At 34.0% G+C, this 22,364-nt stretch overlaps 8 protein-coding genes across 8 annotated transcripts; 4 read left to right on the top strand and 4 right to left on the bottom strand.

The window, feature by feature from the left end:
* Positions 1-637: 637 nt before the first annotated feature.
* On the bottom strand, positions 638-1,183 carry ARF2 (Arf family GTPase ARF2; the record flags this gene model as incomplete). Its single annotated transcript, XM_041548318.1, has 1 exon — positions 638-1,183. One exon carries the CDS (start codon positions 1,181-1,183, stop codon positions 638-640), a length of 546 nt encoding a protein of 181 aa, XP_041404252.1.
* A 666-nt stretch (positions 1,184-1,849) lies between these two features.
* RGT2 (glucose sensor) lies at positions 1,850-4,282 on the bottom strand (the record flags this gene model as incomplete). Its single annotated transcript, XM_041548317.1, has 1 exon — positions 1,850-4,282. The coding sequence occupies one exon, from the start codon at positions 4,280-4,282 to the stop codon at positions 1,850-1,852; it is 2,433 nt and encodes an 810-aa protein (XP_041404251.1).
* Positions 4,283-6,196: 1,914 nt separating this feature from the next.
* On the top strand, positions 6,197-6,937 carry SCM3 (Scm3p; the record flags this gene model as incomplete). Its single annotated transcript, XM_041548316.1, has 1 exon — positions 6,197-6,937. One exon carries the CDS (start codon positions 6,197-6,199, stop codon positions 6,935-6,937), a length of 741 nt encoding a protein of 246 aa, XP_041404250.1.
* A 902-nt stretch (positions 6,938-7,839) lies between these two features.
* On the top strand, positions 7,840-13,008 carry RPO21 (DNA-directed RNA polymerase II subunit RPB1; the record flags this gene model as incomplete). The annotated part of the gene is made up of 1 exon (XM_041548315.1): positions 7,840-13,008. One exon carries the CDS (start codon positions 7,840-7,842, stop codon positions 13,006-13,008), a length of 5,169 nt encoding a protein of 1,722 aa, XP_041404249.1.
* A 322-nt stretch (positions 13,009-13,330) lies between these two features.
* BPL1 (biotin--[acetyl-CoA-carboxylase] ligase BPL1) lies at positions 13,331-15,397 on the bottom strand (the record flags this gene model as incomplete). Its single annotated transcript, XM_041548314.1, has 1 exon — positions 13,331-15,397. The coding sequence occupies one exon, from the start codon at positions 15,395-15,397 to the stop codon at positions 13,331-13,333; it is 2,067 nt and encodes a 688-aa protein (XP_041404248.1).
* A 590-nt stretch (positions 15,398-15,987) lies between these two features.
* On the bottom strand, positions 15,988-17,583 carry CCT4 (chaperonin-containing T-complex subunit CCT4; the record flags this gene model as incomplete). The annotated part of the gene is made up of 1 exon (XM_041548313.1): positions 15,988-17,583. One exon carries the CDS (start codon positions 17,581-17,583, stop codon positions 15,988-15,990), a length of 1,596 nt encoding a protein of 531 aa, XP_041404247.1.
* A 630-nt stretch (positions 17,584-18,213) lies between these two features.
* KABA2_01S08426 (uncharacterized protein) lies at positions 18,214-19,287 on the top strand (the record flags this gene model as incomplete). The annotated part of the gene is made up of 1 exon (XM_041548312.1): positions 18,214-19,287. The coding sequence occupies one exon, from the start codon at positions 18,214-18,216 to the stop codon at positions 19,285-19,287; it is 1,074 nt and encodes a 357-aa protein (XP_041404246.1).
* Positions 19,288-19,837: 550 nt separating this feature from the next.
* On the top strand, positions 19,838-22,348 carry COP1 (coatomer subunit alpha; the record flags this gene model as incomplete). The annotated part of the gene is made up of 1 exon (XM_041548311.1): positions 19,838-22,348. The coding sequence occupies one exon, from the start codon at positions 19,838-19,840 to the stop codon at positions 22,346-22,348; it is 2,511 nt and encodes an 836-aa protein (XP_041404245.1).
* Between the last annotated feature and the right edge of the window lie 16 nt (positions 22,349-22,364).

Here is a 22,364-nt window from a genome sequence, read left to right as displayed (position 1 = left end):
AATTGCCCCCTCCACTTTTCAAACTTGGCGGGTCAAAATTTTGTTCAAAATAGGGTTTCTCTGATGAAAAACAATAATAACTCCTTACATCGCATAGTAAAGATATAGGATGTACGGATGGACAGTCTCATCAAGTGGGGAATGTATTTAATTTCCCTTAATTGAACCATATACCATATACCATATAACACATAATTAAGTTTCATGACTTATTTTAATATCTATTTTAAGCAATTGAACTTCAGTCATTCTTATTTCTGTTTTAGTACTCTTTTTATTAAATTTGACGTCAAAGTAGAATGACGATTGTAATATTCTTATAGATATAATTTTGAAGAAAGCTACCGATGTTAACACATTACACTATCAGTCTGTTCTTGAATAATACATCAAAAATGATTCATATACATTGAACATCCCCACTAGCAACCTTTGTAAAATAATTATTTATACACGAGTACAAAGTTTCTTCTCTTTTATACAAATATATATAAATATATAGTTTTATGCGTACCTAGATGTGTGTTATTGCAGAATTCCTTTTTCACTAGTCCAAAATTTGTCTTTTTACAATATAAAATATAACAGTTATTATCATGTTCTTTTTTCTTTAAAAATTAGGGTCGTTAAAATGAATTCATGATTGGTTCTTTAGGTTGTTACTTAGCCATTCTAGACCTTCATATAGACCTTCACCAGAGGTGGCACAAGTAGATTGAATGAACCATGGACGGTTTCTAATGGAATGTAGACCCAACTTTTCAGTAATTTCAGCAGCAGACATGGCTTCTGGCAAATCTTGTTTGTTAGCAAACACTAACCAGACTGCATTTCTTAGTTCATCTTCATTCAACATTCTTTGCATAACTTCTCTTGCTTCTCCAACACGAGATCTATCGTTGGAGTCAACAACGAAGATAACACCTTCGGTGTTTCTGTAATAATGTCTCCATAGAGATCTGATTCTGTCTTGTCCACCGACATCCCAAACAGTGAAGGAAATGTTCTTGTATTGGACAGTTTCAACGTTGAAACCAATGGTTGGAATAGTAGTAATAACTTCACCCAACTTCAATTTGTATAACACAGTGGTCTTACCTGCACCATCTAGACCGACCATAAGGATACGCATTTCCTTGTTACCAAACAAGTTGCTAAATAGTTTAGATGCAAATAAACCCATTTTTCTACTTTTGTTCTTTTTTTTTTGTTTCTTTGTTGGATTCTTGTCAGCTAATTTTATAAATTTATCTTATTCGCTTTTAAATCAAAAGAAATACAATGCAAAATAATACTGAGATAAGAAAAAAAAATCTATTGTGGCTTGTGAGTCAATATACCAATGAGTGAACAACCTCTTTTATTACGAGAACAAATAATAACTACAGTAAAAAAAATAATTCTTTTTATCAAAATATATTAAGAGGTATCTGTAAGACGTGTCTTATTTTTATCAATATTAAAAAAATTCAAATTTCTTTCTGTTGATCTGGAATATTTTTTTCTTTCAAATTTGCCATAAGAAAAAAACAAACAAGCCCGTGCAACGCGATTCTTTTGGAATTCCACCTATAAAAATGAACTGATGTTGTTATTAATAGTGCCATACATAAAACACAGGAATTGTTGTTACGAAGTAAAAACTGTGGACCAAATTTCAGGACAACCTGTTTGCAAAATCTTTCGAATTTTTAATAAGATAGAATATATTAGTGTATAATTTTATATGTCATAATCTTGTATATTGACGTATCGTCGATAATACAAAATGTTTGTTCAAAAAGTATGTATAAAACAATTACTATTGTAGATAAAATAAAAATAATGCAAATAAATTTGTGGTAATTCATTAAGTCGGAGATTCCTGAGATTCTGCATGAGATGACATGTCTGATCTTTGGGCAAGGAATTGACTCCAATCGTTGTTTGTGGTGCCTACCGTATTTGTATCTGTTCTCGGTGGCTGCCTCATTTGATTGATAAAAGACGAATATAATGGAGTTTCTGAATTTTCAGAAAGATTATTGCTAATACTTGTTCCTGCACTAGTATTAGAAGAGCTATCGATCAAATTTGCCATATATATGTTTAGTGCTTCATTTTTTGAAGGGTCATTTTCACTCTTAGAGGACGAACCGATATCACCAGCGTTATAAGGATCATCATCGTCATCACTAGAGTCCGTTAAGAAAGAAGGTGGCCCTCTATTATATGCATTAAGACCAAGTCCATTTCCTAAGTCGACATAGTTACTACGAAGAGAATCCAGATCCATCTGTCCTTGTGGTTTATTATTGGAATCAACCACATGAGCTGGTCTAACATTCTTTGACATAAGGAATTGATCAATGTCAATCGGCTCATCGGGGAACATATTAATTTCATTAAAACCAGTATGAGTTTCTTTCGTCTCAGGGATTGTTTGCATTGGAATATTTATACCTGTGGCAACAGTTTCACCGTTTTGATTCGAATTCATAGCTTCGATATCTTGTAACAGATTTGTAGTCAGATTTTGATTATACGTTGGTGGTCTCTCTCTGATTTTCTTGTTCCATTCAGTCGATGTGAAACATGTAGGCGATTTTCTATAAAGTTCATCTATCTCTTCCAATGTTAAACCTCTTGTTTCATAGACTGTAAAATAAACAACAAATATACTTAGAGCATTTAAAGAACCCCAAATGAAGAAAATCTTTGAACTGGAACTAATAGAAGAACCATTTTTAGAATCACTAATATAAGGTGTAATAAAAGCACAAATGAAGTTGACTAACCAGTTAACAGCAACACAGATAGCTGTACATTTAGATCTAACACCCAATGGATACAATTCAGCAGAGACAACCCAAACAATACCGCCCCATGTTGAAGAGAATGACGCAACAAAAAGACATATGAAAGCAATTGCAACTTTCCCACTCTGATCACCTTTCACAGAAATCCCTACAGTAGCTACAATATAATTTGATATTGTCATTGCAATTGCACCATATAATAAGACTTTTCGTCTACCAAAATATTCCACGAAAAACATACCAGGAACATTAAATACGACGTTAACAGCATACGTTATGAAGGAAACAATGTAACTATTTTTAACACCTGTGTAACTGAAGAAATTTACACCATAATAGAAAATAAAGTTAATACCCGAGAATTGTTGCATTATTTGAATACCCATCCCAGTGATCATCCTAAGAACCTGCTTAGGTCTAACCTCACTAGATTTAAAACAGTCCAAAAATGTAGCTTTACCAAAAGAAGCCTCGTAATCATACGTGGCTTTAATTTCCACCAGCTCTTCTAATAATCTAGGATCCTCTACGGGTATACCTCTTAGAAATGCTAATGCCTTGGCAGCTTTATTAATTTCGTCCTTCATCACATAATAACGTGGACTCTCTGGTAAAAAATACATACCGATAGCCAACACTGAAGACCAAATATATTGTAAACCAATAGGTATTCGATATGATGATGCATCATTTCTTGATCTGGTACCTTGCCCTACAGCACTTGAGACTAGAAGCCCAATAGTAATTGCTAATTGATATGTTGAAATGATAGCACCTCTTAAGTTTTTCTGAGCTGCCTCGGCTTGATATAATGGTACGACAGCGGATGTAATACCAATACTAAAACCTGAAATGACTCTTCCAGCTACTAATAAAGGTAAATGACTAGCTCCTACTTGTAAAGAATTACCGAGGGAGAAAATAATAGATGTACTGAATATAATCGTGGGCCTTCTTCCATATTTATCCGAGATCCACGGAGCTATTAAAGCACCAAAGAATGTACCCAATGACAAAAATGATACCAAGATAGCAGTTTCTTTCACAGTGAATTTTTCGTGATTTGGAGCCAGGTTTGATTTGACGAATTTCATATCTGTCAAAGAATTAATTAAACCAGTATCATAACCATACATGAAACCACCCACAGCCACAAAAATACCCACAAGGGACGACATGACTGTGGATCGGAGTGGTAAAGGGGTCTCCAATTTATGAATGTAGGAATCATTTGTATGATCTTCAAAATTTTGTACTTGATTTTGTTCTTTACTATCACTTGTATTCAGATTAGATGAATGTAACGAATAAATTTCGTTTCTAATGGTATCTGATGCTATATCTGTATCATTGTCATTATTATTATTATTATCCACAGTCTTGTCTTGGTTACGATGTCTATTGCGAAGAAAACCTGGAAGATGTATTCTTTGATTTTGTTTATCTAGGGATTCACTTTTAGAATGTAATATTTTCATTATCATAAATAGAATATTATATTATTCTAAATATTAAAAGAACTCGAAAAGGAACGAATGAAAATACAACAAAAATGGAGGTTGGTAAACCGTTACTTTTAGATATTTCTTTGATGTAAAATGGTATTTTATGATCTTTTAAATTATCTTTTTTTTTAAAAAAAACAGAGATTAAATGAAGTAGATGAGCTAAAATAATCTATCAATTAAATGGATCTATCATTCATTACCTTTGCTAACACTATGAATATTAGGATTTATAACAGAATTCTGTGCTATATTATATGAAACCAGATTTTGTTTTAATAATGAAATGTATTTGTCACTCTATAGCGGCTTTTGATTAGCAAAACTAAAATATATATTAATGTTAATGAAATCGAATTCTGTTGAAGTCTATCAAAGTAAGAATACAATCAGTTATTATTAAAAATCAACAGTTTATCCAATATATTTACCTATTGATGTACCAGTTCATAAATAATTCAGAAAAACACACACTTAGCTTTTAAGAAAGGTTTTCTTCAATTGAATAGAAAGAAAAGAACTGAACAAAGAGTTAAACAGGGAAGGAGAATTAAGAAATTAAATTAAATTACAATATTTACATTTAATTAATACATTAATTTTGCCATCTTTAACGGAGATCTCTTCCCCATAGAATAGCATGAAAGAATATGAAAATAAGAATTACAATAATGATTATGAAATGACAAACTATCATGATATGGCAGAGGGAAGGAAAGTTTCTCAACTTTTACTACCGCGGGATGTTTCTGGTGGATAAATTATTTTTTCACTTCACTTCAGGCTCATCGCGGATTTTATTTTATGCAAAAATGAAAAAATTAAATGGGAATAAATGTAATAATATTCCATGTGACTCTTCGTGAAAGATAACCTTACAGAACGTCCCTGGGATATTTATAATCTATTCGATAATGAATAATAATTACCAAAGAAACACTTGATTATCACATCGTAATTTTACATGCCCACGTACATATTCAGGAACAAAATGTCTCAGATATTTCGATATTGATCAACCTCCACGAATGCCTTGGTTATTTAATGTGTACAGAGATAAAATGAATAAAGAAATATTGAATAACATTATTATCCTTTACTGGTTTCAAACTATGTGGATTATAGTTCTGGGAGAATACCCCGCGCGGTTGTTAACACTTCTACTACTATTATTCGGTACAGAAGACACCTTCCGTCAATGAAAGACAACCGAAAAGAAAAACGGATTTGATCCAGAAAATTATTTCCATTTCTTCGGGTAATTCTCAGTTACATTAAAGAGGGGCAATAAATGTGAAAGTGAACGAACAAAGAACTTGACGTACTTTTGATGTGCATCGAAGAAGGTTTTCATAATTAATTAATTATTATCTTTTAATAATTAATCAATCAATCATTAATAGGGTAAAATAAGCGCTCATAAGCTTACTACAGTCACCGTTAGTGTTTCGTGATGACATTTTAACTATAACATGACTGAATCTTGTTTAACAGCTTAGGGAAAACTTTAGTATTTAAAAATTAACTTTCTTATTATTATCTTTCCATTATCAATTACCTTTTAAAGCAAACTATAATAATATGTATCGTTCAAGTAATCAGTGCTTCGTAGGAATGTAAATACCATTTGTTATTAAGCTGTAAGTTTAATTAGGTGGAAAATAATCATTCGCTCTACGGTCCCCACTACTATTACGCGTAATGTCAAGAAAAAGAAAATAATGATAATAATAATAATAACATCAATAAATGAATAAGTTATAAAAAAAAAGTCATCTCTGTCTTTTTATTTCTATTTCAAATCGATAGATAGATAGAATTTAAGGTTTATAAAACTTTTGAAAGCAAAAACATTTATTATTCCAAATCTTATTATTTTTAACAAACACAGATATGCTCAATTCACGGACTAACAAACATCATAAATCAAAGAAAATTAGAAAACATTCGAAGGATAAATCTTTGAAATCATTACATGGTGCATTATTAAACTTATTAAATAAAGAAAAGTCACCAGAGGAATATTCACTATATAATAAAAGGTTTCATCCATCTAATAAGGCTGAACCCCAACCTAAAATTGATCAACCTAACGATATAATATATATACGATCAAAGGAAAATGTTTTGATACCGAAATTGACAGATGATGAAGTCATGGAACGACATAAAATAGCAGATGAAAATATGAAAAATGTTTGGACCAATATAATTGCAAAATATGAAAATGCAGATGATTCCAAAGGAGATTTAATAGATTTAAATACAGGAGAAATTATTGAAGATAATGGTCATGTCAGAGAATTATCGACAATGAAACCGTCAAGTTTTGCTGCAACATCATACAAGAGTACTTTCACTGATAGATTACTCGATGAAGATATGGATGATACAACGACCAAGAATACTAATTATAATGATAATCCAAAGAACTTAGACAGTGAAAAATTAACAGATTCAGATAAGGACGAAGGTAATTCTCTTTGGGCAGAAACTGAATCAGATAATATTTTCCAGAATCCATCCTCTAGTGAAGAAGAAGAAGAAGAAGAAGAAGATGAAGATGAAGATGATGATGACGATGACGATGAGATAGAACAAAATGATGAAAATTCTGTTAATGAGGATTTTTAAAGAATAATAGATTGGATGGAATATCTATAAATCACCATATATCTCTTTTATATGTAAAGAATGAATAACGAAATTTAGGTAAACTGATGTTACCCGGATATATAATCACTATATACGATGTTGAATTATGAATTTTCAAAAATTTTCTCTCTTTCGGTGGCGACGAAGGAGTAAACAACGAAGCAAAAAGTGAAAAAAAAAAGTGATAAATTAAGTAAGGTAGTTAAACTTTTAACATAACTTCCAGATAAAGGAAGACAAGCACCCCATAGCCTAGTCTAATAGATATCCACCTTTGAATCGCTTCAAATTAATATATCTTTTTAGTACTAAGTGTTATAACTTTGGTTTTTTATCTATTTCTTTCTCTTTATTCCATCTTTTAGTTCGATACTTTTATTTTTTTTGAGGTACCTTATTCCAATCGATATTACAAGAAAGACAAGACAATATATAAAGGTTAGTTGGAAAATTAATCTAATTTCTTCATTCAATTGAATACCCTGTTTCGTTTCACGTTTTTTTATAGATATAAAGATATACGAAAGGGACAAACATTTTAAAATTTGATAATAACAAGAAGAAATATTTTTCCGTGTGATATAATTGAACTATCTGAAATAGACTGGAGGGCAATTTTAGAAGTACTGTTTATATTATCAATACTACAACATCCAAAGTATCCTAATACATTATTTATTAAGGATTCCTTCTTTTGAACTATTATAAAGGTGATAAATTAATTCCTTTATTCATAAGGAGACTTATTGTACAAACAAGCATTTTTTTTTTAAATCCTATTAAAAATCATAAAATATAAAAAAAGACCCATATTAAAAACATATTTGTAATAATAATAAACATAATAATAATAACAATAATATCAAGAAATATAATTTATCATGGTTGGTCAACAGTATTCAAGTGCACCACTTCGTACCATTAAGGAGGTCCAATTTGGTTTGTTTTCTCCTGAAGAAATTCGTGCCATTAGTGTTGCAAAAATTAAGTTTCCCGAAACAATGGATGAAACTCAAACTAGAGCAAAAATTGGTGGTTTGAATGATCCAAGACTTGGTTCAATTGATCGTAATCTTAAGTGTCAAACTTGCCAAGAGGGTATGAACGAATGTCCAGGTCATTTTGGTCACATAGATTTGGCAAAGCCTGTCTTCCATGTTGGTTTCATTACGAAAATTAAAAAAGTTTGTGAATGTGTCTGTATGCACTGTGGTAACCTATTATTAGATGAACATAATGAACAGATGCGTCAAGCTTTAAGTATAAAGGACTCTAAGAAGAGATTTAATGCCATTTGGAGTATATCAAAGACCAAAATGGTCTGTGAGACTGATGTTCCATCTGATGATGATCCAACAAAGCTAGTTCCAAGAGGTGGTTGTGGTAATATTCAGCCAACTGTACGTAAAGATGGTTTAAAGCTTGTTGGTAGTTGGAAGAAGGAAAAATCTGCCAATGACAATGATGAACCTGAACAAAGAGTATTAAGTGTCGAAGAAATCCTAAACATATTTAAGCACATATCACCAGAAGATTCAACAAAAATGGGTTTCAATGAGGAGTTTTCACGTCCAGAATGGATGATGTTAACTGTTTTACCAGTCCCACCACCACCAGTACGTCCGTCTATTTCTTTTAACGAATCACAAAGAGGTGAGGATGATTTAACTTTCAAACTTGCAGATATCCTGAAGGCAAATATCAGTTTAGAAACCTTGGAACACAATGGTGCTCCACATCACGCTATTGAGGAAGCCGAGAGTTTACTTCAATTCCACGTCGCAACATATATGGATAATGACATTGCTGGTCAACCACAAGCACTTCAAAAATCTGGGCGTCCTGTTAAATCTATTCGTGCTCGTTTAAAGGGTAAAGAAGGTCGTATCAGAGGTAACTTAATGGGTAAGCGTGTTGATTTCTCTGCAAGAACCGTTATTTCAGGTGATCCAAACTTAGAACTAGACCAAGTTGGTGTTCCAAGATCGATCGCTAAAACTTTAACATACCCTGAAGTGGTCACTCCATATAACATTGATTATTTAACGAAATTAGTACGTAACGGTCCAAATGAACATCCTGGTGCAAAATATGTTATCCGTGACAACGGTGACCGTATTGATCTGAGATACAGTAAAAGAGCGGGTGATATTCAATTGCAATACGGGTGGAAAGTGGAACGTCACATCGTCGATAACGACCCAGTTCTTTTCAATCGTCAACCTTCTTTACACAAGATGTCTATGATGTCACACAAAGTCAAGGTCGTTCCTTATTCCACATTCAGATTAAATCTTTCCGTTACTTCTCCTTATAATGCAGATTTTGATGGTGATGAAATGAATTTACATGTTCCACAGTCCGAGGAAACAAGAGCTGAATTATCCGAATTATGTGCTGTCCCATTACAAATTGTGTCTCCACAATCGAATAAGCCATGTATGGGTATTGTGCAAGATACTCTATGTGGTATTCGTATCCTAACACTAAAGGACACCTTCCTTGAATTCGATCACGTTTTGAATATGTTATACTGGGTTCCAGATTGGGATGGTGTTATTCCACCTCCTGCAATTATAAAACCAAAACCATTATGGACCGGTAAACAAGTTTTGTCTGCCGCTATTCCAAAGGGTATTCACTTACAACGTTTTGACGAAGGTACTACCTTACTATCTCCAAAGGATAACGGTATGTTGATTATCGATGGTCAAATTATCTACGGTGTTGTCGATAAAAAGACTGTCGGTTCATCAAATGGTGGTTTAATCCATGTTGTTACTAGAGAAAAGGGCCCAACTATTTGTGCAAGATTATTTGGTAACATTCAAAAAATTGTCAATTTCTGGCTATTACATAACGGTTTCTCAACAGGTATTGGTGATACAATTGCTGATGGTGAAACTATCAAGGAAATCACTGAAACAATCGCGGAAGCCAAAAGAAAGGTTGAAGAAGTTACTAAGGAAGCTCAAGCCAATTTGTTGACAGCTAAGCACGGTATGACTATTAGAGAATCGTTCGAAGATAATGTTGTGCGTTACTTAAATGAAGCGAGAGATAGAGCTGGTCGTCTTGCTGAAGTCAATCTAAATGACTTAAATTTTGTCAAACAAATGGTGGTGTCAGGTTCTAAAGGTTCTTTCATTAATATTGCTCAAATGTCTGCCTGTGTGGGACAACAATCTGTTGAAGGTAAACGTATTGGTTTTGGTTTTGTTGACAGAACCCTTCCACATTTTTCAAAGGATGATTACTCTCCTGAATCTAAGGGTTTTGTTGAAAATTCATACTTAAGAGGTTTGACTCCTCAGGAATTCTTTTTCCATGCTATGGGTGGTCGTGAAGGTTTAATCGATACTGCTGTTAAGACCGCTGAAACCGGTTATATTCAACGTCGTTTGGTTAAGGCTCTAGAAGATATTATGGTTCATTATGATAGCACAACTAGAAACTCTTTGGGTAATGTTATTCAATTCGTTTACGGTGAAGATGGTATCGATGCTTCCTATATTGAAAAGCAATCTATAGATACTATCGGTGGTTCAGATGCAGCCTTCGAAAAGAGATATAGAATTGATTTATTGAACTCCGAAAATGCTTTGGATGCCTCATTATTAGAATCTGGTTCCGAAATTGCAGGTGACTTAAAGTTACAAACCCTACTAGATGAAGAATACAAACAATTAGTTGAAGATAGGTCATTCTTAAGAACAGTCTTTGTTGACGGTGAATCTAATTGGCCATTACCTGTAAATATTAGACGTATTATTCAAAATGCACAACAGACTTTCAGAATTGATCATTCTAAACCATCTGATCTAACAATCAGCGAAATTATCAACAAAGTCAAGGCATTACAAACTAAATTACTTGTTTTACGTGGCTCTAATGATTTAATTAAGAATGCTCAAAAAGATGCCATCACCTTATTCTGTTGTTTGGTTCGTTCTCGTTTGGCCTCACGTAGAGTTCTGCAAGAGTATAAATTAACAGATGAAGCATTCCAATGGGTTATTAACAATGTTGAAGCTCAGTTCTTACGTTCTGTTGTCCATCCCGGTGAAATGGTCGGTGTTCTAGCTGCGCAATCTATTGGTGAACCAGCTACCCAAATGACCTTAAATACATTTCATTTTGCAGGTGTTGCCTCCAAGAAAGTTACCTCCGGTGTTCCCCGTTTAAAGGAAATTCTAAATGTTGCCAAGAATATGAAGACACCTTCGTTAACCGTATATCTAGACAAAGAACATGGTGCTGATCAAGAAAAAGCCAAGTTTATCAGATCTGCCATTGAACATACGACTCTGAAGAATGTTACAGTCGCTTCTGAAATTTACTACGATCCTAATCCACGTACTACTGTTATTGAGGATGATGAAGAAATTATTCAACTACATTTCTCTTTAATGGATGAAGACACAGAAGCCTCCCTAGACCAACAATCACCTTGGTTACTACGTTTAGAATTGGATCGTGCAGCCATGAATGATAAAGATTTAACAATGGCTCAAGTTGGTGAGAGAATCAAAGAGACGTTCGGAAAAGATCTGTTTGTTATATGGTCTGAAGATAACGCTGAGAAGTTAATTATACGTTGTCGTGTTGTCCGTCCAAAATCTTTGGATGCTGAAACTGAAGCTGAAGAAGATCATATGTTAAAGAAAATTGAAAATACCATGTTACAAAATATTACTCTTCGTGGTGTCGAAAACATTGAGCGTGTTGTTATGATGAAATATGATCGTAAAATGCCAAGTCAAACAGGTGAGTATGAAAAGGTACCTGAATGGGTTCTAGAAACAGATGGTGTCAACTTATCTGAAGTTATGACTGTCCCCGGTATTGATGCTACAAGAATTTATACAAACTCCTTCATTGATATTATGGAGGTTCTTGGTATTGAGGCCGGTCGTGCGGCCCTATACAGAGAAGTTTACAACGTTATTGCTTCTGATGGTTCTTATGTTAACTACCGTCATATGGCTCTGTTGGTCGATGTGATGACTACTCAAGGTGGTCTAACTTCTATTACTCGTCACGGTTTCAACAGGACTAACACCGGTGCATTAATGAGATGTTCCTTCGAAGAGACTGTAGAAATTCTATTTGAGGCCGGTGCATCTGCTGAACTTGATGACTGTCGTGGTGTTTCTGAAAACGTTTTATTAGGTCAAATGGCACCAATTGGTACAGGTGCTTTTGACGTAATGATTGATGAAGAATCGTTAGTTAAATACATGCCGGAACAAAAGGCTAGCGAAATAGAAGCTGGCGAGGATGGTGGTGCCACTCCATATGCGAATGGGAGTGGTTTGGCTAACGCTGAAATTGATGTTAAGGATGAATTGATGTTTTCTCCATTGGTCGATGCGGGTTCATCCGATGCGATGGCTGGTGGTTTCACTGCTTATGGTGGCGCTGATTATGGTAATGCTACATCTCCATTCAGCGCATATGGTAATACACCAACCTCTCCTGGGTTTGGTGGCGTATCCTCTCCTGGATTTTCACCTACATCTCCAGGTTATTCACCAACTTCTCCAAGTTACAGTCCTACATCTCCTTCTTATTCACCAACATCCCCATCGTATTCACCAACTTCACCAAGTTACAGTCCTACATCTCCTTCTTATTCACCAACATCCCCATCATATTCACCAACATCTCCTTCATACTCGCCAACTTCACCAAGTTACAGTCCTACATCCCCATCGTACTCGCCAACTTCACCAAGTTACAGTCCGACATCACCTTCGTACTCGCCAACTTCACCAAGTTACAGTCCAACATCACCATCATATTCACCAACTTCTCCTTCTTACTCTCCAACTTCGCCAAGTTATAGTCCAACCTCGCCTTCATATTCACCAACTTCTCCAAGCTATAGTCCAACTTCTCCAAGCTATAGTCCAACTTCTCCAAGTTACAGTCCAAATAATGGTTCATACTCACCTGGATCTCCAAGCTATAGTCAACAATCTTCTACCTACTCTCCAAAGGATGAGGATGATGAGAAAAAGGAAATCAAGAAAGAGGAAGGAAATTAGGAAGTCGGATATCACAATTGCATTTAAAAATTCTAATTTCATTTACAAAAATTGTATATCTTTTCTATACATCTTGTACCATAGGAGTTTCATAACGAATAAAGTATTATAGTACTCTAAATAAATTCACAATAAATAATTAAATAAAAAAAATAATAACATTAATAATAATAGTACTACTACTAATGAATCACATTTGTCTCTATCTAAGTTAAGTCTAGTACAATGCTGTTCGTAGCATCAATACTAAAAATATCACCAGAGCAAACATAAAATTCTTATATACAATATGTAAAATAATAGACAACCCTTGTATATATTATCATGCTTTTTTGGCAATCAAACCTTTGAATATATCGAAGGTATTACCATCCGGTTGTAAATTAAAGACAGAACCAGTAAAACTATAATCGCTGCCAGGTGCAAGTTCCTTGGCAATCAATAAACCGTAATCTTCGGTAATACCTGTGATCATTGCTCTTGTATTTCCATGATCCGATAGTGTTACAATCTGATTCGAATGTAACCAGTAGTTATAATATTCTGGCAGTAGATAGCATACACCACGATTAATGAATGTCTTCAAGATGTCTTCCAAATAATTCATGTAATCAGCCAACAGTTTCTCCTTTTCTACATGAGGTAATACCGAAAAGTTTTGCTTCTTTCTTTCTTCGTTAAGAATATCAACCCATCTATCTAATGAGGTAGTTGGTCCAGTACTACTAACATTTAACCCACACCCTAAAAGGAGTGTATATCTATCACCAAAAATATGCGTATTGACAAGTAAACCGGCAACCTTCACGTATGCTGGTTCGATATCAGTTAATGGAACCAATTTATGATCAAACTTTTTCCCCAATAACTGAAGATTTTTTGAATAGTAGTAATCAGGATTCATAATATATAGATCATTAGGCCATTTGATTCTAACTGGCAAATCTTCGAATCCAGACCCATGACTAGTAATAGCTTTACAATAAGCCAACATGGCTAAATATTGGACAAAAGATATCGATATATTCTGATTGGTTGCTGGAGAAACAAGTGGTATGGAGATCACCGCTGTTGAAGCACATACACCCTTTGGATTAACCCATGAGTTACCTCCTCTCCCTCTACCAGCCAGCTGAACATCACCAACATGAAGGATACGATTCTCTGGAAGTGAACTCAAAAGAGTTCTATTGACATTTAGTAAAGTACTTGTTGACGTGACTACTTCACCATACATCAAAATCGAGCCTATATTATTACTCTCTTTAAGAGTCATGAAATATTTTTGGAAATTAAAATTTGGTGCAACATTACCCATTGATGCAAATTCATCATCGTTGGGTATAACAATTGTCTTAACAGAATTTTTAGGATCATTCTTATCAAGATGTGTAGAAGCTTCCTTAAAAGAATCACTTATACCTTTGAACAATTCGAATGAATCTTCTTCAGCGGAAAATTCCAAATGATTCCCAGCAACAATAACGTCATCAAGATTTTCTACAACTCTTTCTTCAAAATCATTGGATTTAACGGCATTATTATATGGATTATTAACCATCAATAGCGGAGTCAATGAAGGTATATGATAATTGGCATAATTTGACCGTGTTTTCAGGCCTAATTTTGATAAAATATAATGCATAAACTCCAGCCTTTTAGTATCATCTTTTTTCAACTCATCCAACAAATGAGCAGGAAAATCACTATCATGTTCCCCCTTTTCTAATAACTTGGGAATAAACTCAGGATGTGGACCTGTTAAAAGAGCTTTACCTTTCCCAACGGAACATAAAACCACAGCAGCCGGTTTGGTATTACTATTAGTATCTGAGAATGGAACGTCAATACTTTCTGAATAATGTGCTAATACTTCAACATTATCGCATGAATCAGCATCAACAAATACAGAACCACCATTATAATAACAGCTGAATTCTGTACCGTTATTGACTAACAATCTCGACGCCCTTGCACCTACATCACTCTTATACTTAAACCCATCAAATGCCGGTCCTCTTGCTGTGCCAGGAAATAATTTCAAATCTCTGTTCCCAGTCACTTCCATCAGTGGATCACCTTGACAAAATTCCACTCTACTTGAACCGAAATAACCACCAGCACAAAATCCAATATATCTCCCACCTTTCTTTGATACGAAATCTTTAATTGCTGGAATGACAGGTCTGCATTCTTTAACAAAAGGCAGGTCTGCCCCACCAGGGAAAACCAAAGCCGATGTCTTTGCTTGCCAAGGTTCTTGTAATAAAACTTTCGAGGAGACAGTACTAACTGCATAATGAGGTTCTAATAAATAACGTAGGGTATCCACAGTGTGTCTGACAGAACCTGGTGTTGTTCCTGGTCCATTATACACTAAAACATTCATTTCTCGAGATATTCTAGATAATGTATGTATATATCTTATAAAACTTCGGTTCAGTGGGTAAATGGTAATGGAGTATAAACTTCTTGTTTCTTGAAATTGTAATGCCCTTATATATGTAGCGCAGGATAAAAACAGTAATGACAGACTGTTAATATATTAGAGAGTTTATCAACAAATTTTAGTATTAGTCACACTTTTACTCTCACTGATTCCATTTAAAACAAACAATGAATCTTTGATACAGTTAAGAACCTCTATAATAGTTCATGAAGTAAATTGTAATATATATAATCCTTCTTCTCTTACATGCTATCGATAGCTCGAATAATGAATTGAATCTTAATTTCATTAAAGATATCCTGAATCATCATCTCGCGTCATGGAATCATATAATGATGATTCCATTCAGAAACATATAGAGATCATCTGAAGATATTGGGAACAACTACAATAGGTTTCCGATCATGCACATATAATCACCCATCTTTATTTTTGAATGCTTTAAAAGATTCTATACATATATATATAGACAAAACTTTACTTAAAGAAATAATATACATCAATGTGTCCCCAAAAATGTTTATATTGTTCTAACGACTGAATGTAATGTCGTCAATACGAAGAATGGATTTCACACATTCAGATGCTAAAGTGATGGCACTTGTACTGACTAGTACCGGTTGTAAGATATGTTCTTCATATGTGTTTGTAGTACCTGATCTTCTCACAGAGATACCATCGTTTATTTCACCGTTTTCATGTCTGGTACGCAACTCAGTAACCACTTTAATACTATTCAAACCTGCATTTTCTGCCAGAGTAGTTGGAATGACCTCTAAAGCCTCTGCAAATTCGGTCCAAACAAAGGATTCCACACCTTCTAATTCACGGGCTTCTCTAGTTAATCTACGAGCAATTTCGATCTCTGGGGCACCACCACCACCAATCAAACCCTTTTCCTTGAATAAACAACGAACAACGCAAAGAGCATCATGTAGGGAACGTTCGGTTTCATCCAAGATCATATTGTTTGCACCACGGATAATAACAGAGATAGTTGGTTTAGCCTCTGGGTTTTTAATACCAGTGATCTTAACAATCTTAGAACCATCACTGTCGATTTCTTCAATTAAATCTGCAGAACCTAATCTATCTTCTGTGAATAATTCGAGGTCAGAGATAGGTTTGCAACCGAGACTCTTGGATATAAATTCAATTTCTTCTCTTTCGATATCTTTTACGACAACGATACCTAATTTAGCCAAGAAATGTAAAGCCAATTCATTAACCGCATCTCTCAAAATAGATTTCTGTATCAATAGAACATTACACTTGGCTTTTTTAATTTTCTTACAGATATTTAATAAATAAGCTCTTTCCTCCTTTAAAATCTTATCCATTTGTCTATAATCGTTAACTACAATATTATTTTCTGTATCAGGTTTTGGTGGGGAAATTTGGAATTGAATTAAACCAATCTTGGCCTTTTCTTTTCTACTTGGACCACCTGCAGACTTAATGACATTTTGGGTCAATACAACACCATCAATCATCTCTGTATCTTCAATTGTACCACCGACTTTTTTAATTAGACGAATATCTGATAGATCGACATTTGTAGAGTCCTCATTTGCTACTTTCAAAACAGCCTCAACCGTTAAAGGTGCTAAAAATGAAGAATATTGAGATACAATCTTAGAACTTAAGGATGTAGTAGTAGCACGTATCAAATCTTCTCTATCATTCAAAGAAATCTTATGACACATCTCAAGTAAAATTTCTACAGATCTCTTTGCTGCTCTTTGAAACGATTCTGCAATAATTGTTGGATGAATCCCTTTGTTTAATAATCTGTCTGCGGCACCTAATAAAGCACCTGTTAAAATAACAACAGATGTAGTACCATCACCTGCCTCTGCATCCTGTGCAGCAGATACTTCTACTAACATTTTAGCTACGGGATGAAGAATAGCCATTTGTCTTAAAATAGTGTGACCATCATTGGAAATGATAACTTCACCACGAGATGTCTTGATCATTTTATCCATCCCTTTAGGACCCAAAGAGGTACGGATTGCATCCGCCACAGCTCGAGCAGCAATAATATTAGCTCTACGAACTTCTTGTGGTTTCTCTTTATTCTTAAATGTGGCATTCGATGGCCTGGCGGCAGCTACCTGTGACATATTTCTAGAATTAATATTAAAATTAAAATTCTTTGTTAAAAAAGATTGGCTGGTTAGCTAACGTGTGGTGTAACTTCCTGCGGTTATCAAAAATTACTTCACTTCAAATTCTTCGAATAGCACTAAACCAATTTGTAATCCTGGTTTAACAGTAGTATCTCGACTTTGTCTCTTATACCAAATAACGATGATGATGATGATGTTTGCAATTGATGTTGCCACTCTTTCTCTCTTTCTTTCAGTTTCAATCGCTAAATTTACAAAAAATAAAGAGAGAATCGTGCGCTGGAAAACTTTTTTTCTCTCTCATACAGAAAACACAGAGAGCGAGTGTGTGTGTGTGTGTGCCGTGCAATGTGATGTGGAACTGAGAACAAGTCCTTTTGATAAGGATTACTCATCCTATCGATAGGATGCAAGGGACTTCAATGATAAGCAATCAGAGTTGAAGCAACCCATCTGTCATTGGAGTAATCATTTTTAGAAATATGATATTTTTTTGGTAGATTGTTTAACCCAATTATCTCCCAATTGAAAGTAACTATACGAAAAGTTTGTTTTGCAAGAATTAAAAATATTTGATATTATACATATAGATAAAGAGACGTCTACTTAAAAAATAAATAAGTTATGGCTAGTGAATATGTTCCAAATGTTATTGTAGTGGGTGCTGGTGGTGTCGGTGTCATCTGCGCATTATCTTTATGCACTAAGGGTAAGACTGATGTCTCTCTGGTGGTAAGATCAGACTTCAATCATGTTCAAGAAAAAGGGTACCAGATCGACTCTTGCAATTATGGGAAATTGGATTCCTGGAGACCTCATCATATCTTTAAGACGACTGAGGATGCTGCTTCAGATGGAAAATTCTTCGACTATATTTTGATTGCCACTAAGAATATTCCAGATGGGCCTGTGCACTCTAGAGTGGAAAATATTGTTAAACCTTTACTTTTGAACAATCATTCCATCGATGTCACTCGTCAATCTAACATCTTGTTAGTTCAAAATGGTATTGATATCGAAAAATCGATCCTAGAGATATTTGATCAAAAAGAATACAATTATACAATTCTATCAGGTATTGAGATCGTAGGCTCTACAAAAATAGCTACCGGTACTATTCATCAAATTGGTACTGAAAAAATATTTGTAGGTGCGTTCCAACCAGATGACAATAGGGCTAAAGAAGCCGCTAAACAGTTTGTTGATATGTATGTCAATGAAGGTCAGAATGCTGGAGAGTTTGATCCACGAGTACGCCACTCAAGATGGAACAAATTGTTGTATAATGCTGCAATAAACACTACTACAGCTTTGATTGGGTTAGACGTTCCTCGTGCTTTACAATTCGGTGTAGATGGGAAGAGTACTGAGTTTGAAATCTTCAGGCCAGCAATGAATGAAATTATAAAGATTGCAGCCAGTGAAGGTATTATCTTAGACGAAGCCTACATTGATATTTTCACTAATATCAGTAGGAACCTTTTATTCAAACCTTCTATGTGTGTTGATCGTGAAAAGGGCCAATTGATGGAACTTGAAGTTATCTTAGGTAACCCAATCGGTATTGCCAAGAAGAATGGTGTCGAGACACCTGTCTTGTCCAATTTATATTTTTTATTAGTGATGTTACAAGGAAAATTAAAAGAGGCAAACGGCTTAATTAATTTCGATGAAGAGACATGTAGAATTGTCAATTGATACATGACTTTTACATTCCTGAATAAAACATACTTATTATTAAACTAATATTCTGAGTGTACTGGAAGTAATGCTCAATACTTAAAAGTGTGCGTTATTATTAATTTCCAGGTTCAATTATAACAGTAAAATTATGAAGTGATATTTTTTAAATTTTTTTTTCTTCTCAAATTCTTGTGTATAAGATTAGTTTACATTGAACTAATAAACAATGTCGTTTTTACTCTGTAATCATCTAAAACGAGGCTTATGTTTACTTTGTTATATCTGTGTATTAAGGCCACAATCTATTTAGTTATTAACGACGAAAATGTTTTTTAAGGTATTCTTAATCATGTGCAGGTCAATCGTTCGCTTTATAAAATCGTGAATGTTTAGATGCATAGGTCATTGGAAGATAGTTAAAAAACATATATACATAAATGATTTCTATTTACATTACAACTCAATTTAAACGCAACAAACTATTAAAAACTGTATCTACCATATGTTTAACGACTTTAATTGATGATAATTGCTTTAACTTTTCCTTAGATGAATAAGCATAAGAATGAAGATTTATACAAAGTTTCATTTGAATAAGGAAAATGTTTTAGCTTCTGCAATGCACCATAATAGGACATGCGTTCTGATATGTCTGACGAATGGGATCATTGAATTATGGGATTACAGAATGTCCGTACTTCTTCAAACGTTTACTGATCATAACGGTCCAGTAAGAAGTGTTGATTTCCATCCAACAAAGGAAATATTTGCATCATCAGGCGATGACTCAACTGTAAAAATTTGGTCTCTTAATAAACCCAAGCCCATATACATATTAAGAGGACATTTAGATGCTGTTAGAACTGTGTTCTTTCACCCAAAGGAGCCATGGCTCATCTCAGCTTCAGATGACCAAAGTATACGAATATGGAATTGGCAAAGTAGAAAAGAGATAGCTTGCCTACTCGGACATTCTGATTATGTTATGTGTGCAAACTTTCATCCAAGGGATTATCTTGTCGTATCTGCCTCATTGGACAGCACTGCTTGTGTTTGGGATATTTCAAAATTACAAAAACAACAATCTAATCCGTTTTACAATAATCATCAGGGAAACCTTACAGTACCTGTTAAGAATATTCTGAAAGAAAATATATTTAGTGATATACCTCCAAAATTTACAATGGATGAACATAAAAAATGTGTTAATTGGGCAAGTTTTCATCCTAGCCAAAATTTAATCGTGACATGCAGCGATGACAATGAGGTTTTAACATGGAAGTACACCAGCACTAAAATATCTTTAGCAAATAGATATACGGGCCACACTGGACCAGTAACTTCAGTGGTGTTCCACCCTTTAGAAAAGTACATAATATCAACAAGTAAGGACAGATCATTTCTAGTATTTAGTTTAACTACACATAACACAATTAAGAAGTATGGTAAGAACAATAAAAGGTTCTGGCATCTTTCAACAATTTTAAACCGCAATTTATTAAGTGCTACTACTGATTCTGGTGTAGTAATTTTTAAGATTAATAAAGATAGAAAAGTTTTCTCTATCGATCAAGAGAAAATCCTTCTACTAAATTCATCAAAACAGGTTGAATTTCGGGCTGGAAAGTATGGTGCAACATATGGTATGACATTACCGTATGCATCATTAAAATCGTTATGTGAGGAAGGATCATCATTTAACGGTATATCATACAATACTTTACACCATACAATTTTAGTTAATAATACTAAAAACATATACTTTAAGATAAGGTTGCCAGAAAATACGTATAGTGGAATTGAACCAAATATAATTATTTCTGGAACTGGGACAATGGCAAAATTTGTTAATAACGATAGTTATGTTGTTTATGATGAGATTAAGAACCAAATATATCTTTACTCCATCCACGATAAGCAGTTAGCACTAATTAAAGTAAATGGGGATGACACTCTCAAAAATATATTTGTTTTCAATAGGGATTTATTTTTACTCTATGATTCAGGTATCTGTCTCTATAACCTGACATCCAAACAAATAAAAATGAATTTGGATCTCGAATGTGCAAAAGAAGTAATATTATCGAAGAATAATAAATACTTTGCTATTCGAAATAAATACAGCATTTCAATCTTTGACACCAATCTTAAATTAATCTCATCAACTGAAGTAAAGACCAAAATAAAAAGCTTTGCATGGAACGAAGATAATATTTTAGTATTTTCAACACAATCGCATTTATTGTTCATGTTATTGAATGCCGAAACTGGTATCATTAAAACCATAAATGGTACATTCTACGTCATAGAAGTAAATGGTAATAATGTTTTATATATGGATGGAACAGATTTTTTCAGTGAAATTGAGATTGATTTAACAGAATGTTACTACAAAAAATCCCTATATAATAATGATATCGCCTGTATTATGGATACTGCAGAAAATTCTAGGTTGGTGGGCAAAAAAATCGTGGCAGATACCAGTGAAGCTGGATTCTCTAACGTAGCCATCAATTTTACCGATGATAGCGACTTAAAATTCAATTTGGCACTAAAATCGAACAATCTTCAAGTAGCACATGATATGGCTGTGACATTGGATAAAAAAGAATTATGGTCGAAATTAACGAGCCATGCAATAATACAAGGGAATACTGAGCTCACGGAAACATGTTTGAGGAGGCAAGGAGATTTAGAAAAGTTATCCTTTTTGTATCTATTGTGTGGGTCAAAGTCAAAGTCAAAAGAACTAGAAAGCTATGCATATGCGAAAAATGATCCAAGATGCTTATTCCAATATTCTATATATTATGATTCTCCAATGACAAGGATAAATTCATTAAATATGTTAGGGTGTTATGGCCTATCATATTTAGTGGCAAAAGTGAATGGAGATTGTGATAGAATGAAAAAAATCCTCCAGTCAGCAAATATTAAAGAAGATGATATTGTTTGGCCAGATAATAAAAATCTAACTGATTCCTTAATAAAGAAACCTCTCAAAAACGGTTTTAAAAATTGGCCATTAAAGCCTTCTACGGAAGGTGCAAATGAGAATTTTATTACTAGATATTAGCACTTATATTACAAAA

This window comes from Maudiozyma barnettii (genome assembly GCF_903064755.1).
Source record: "Maudiozyma barnettii strain CLIB 1767 genome assembly, contig: KABA2_01, whole genome shotgun sequence".
NCBI lineage: Eukaryota > Fungi > Ascomycota > Saccharomycetes > Saccharomycetales > Saccharomycetaceae > Maudiozyma > Maudiozyma barnettii.
The sequence above is the reverse complement of the archived record's forward strand: the minus strand, read 5'-3'. Positions and strand labels throughout refer to the sequence as shown.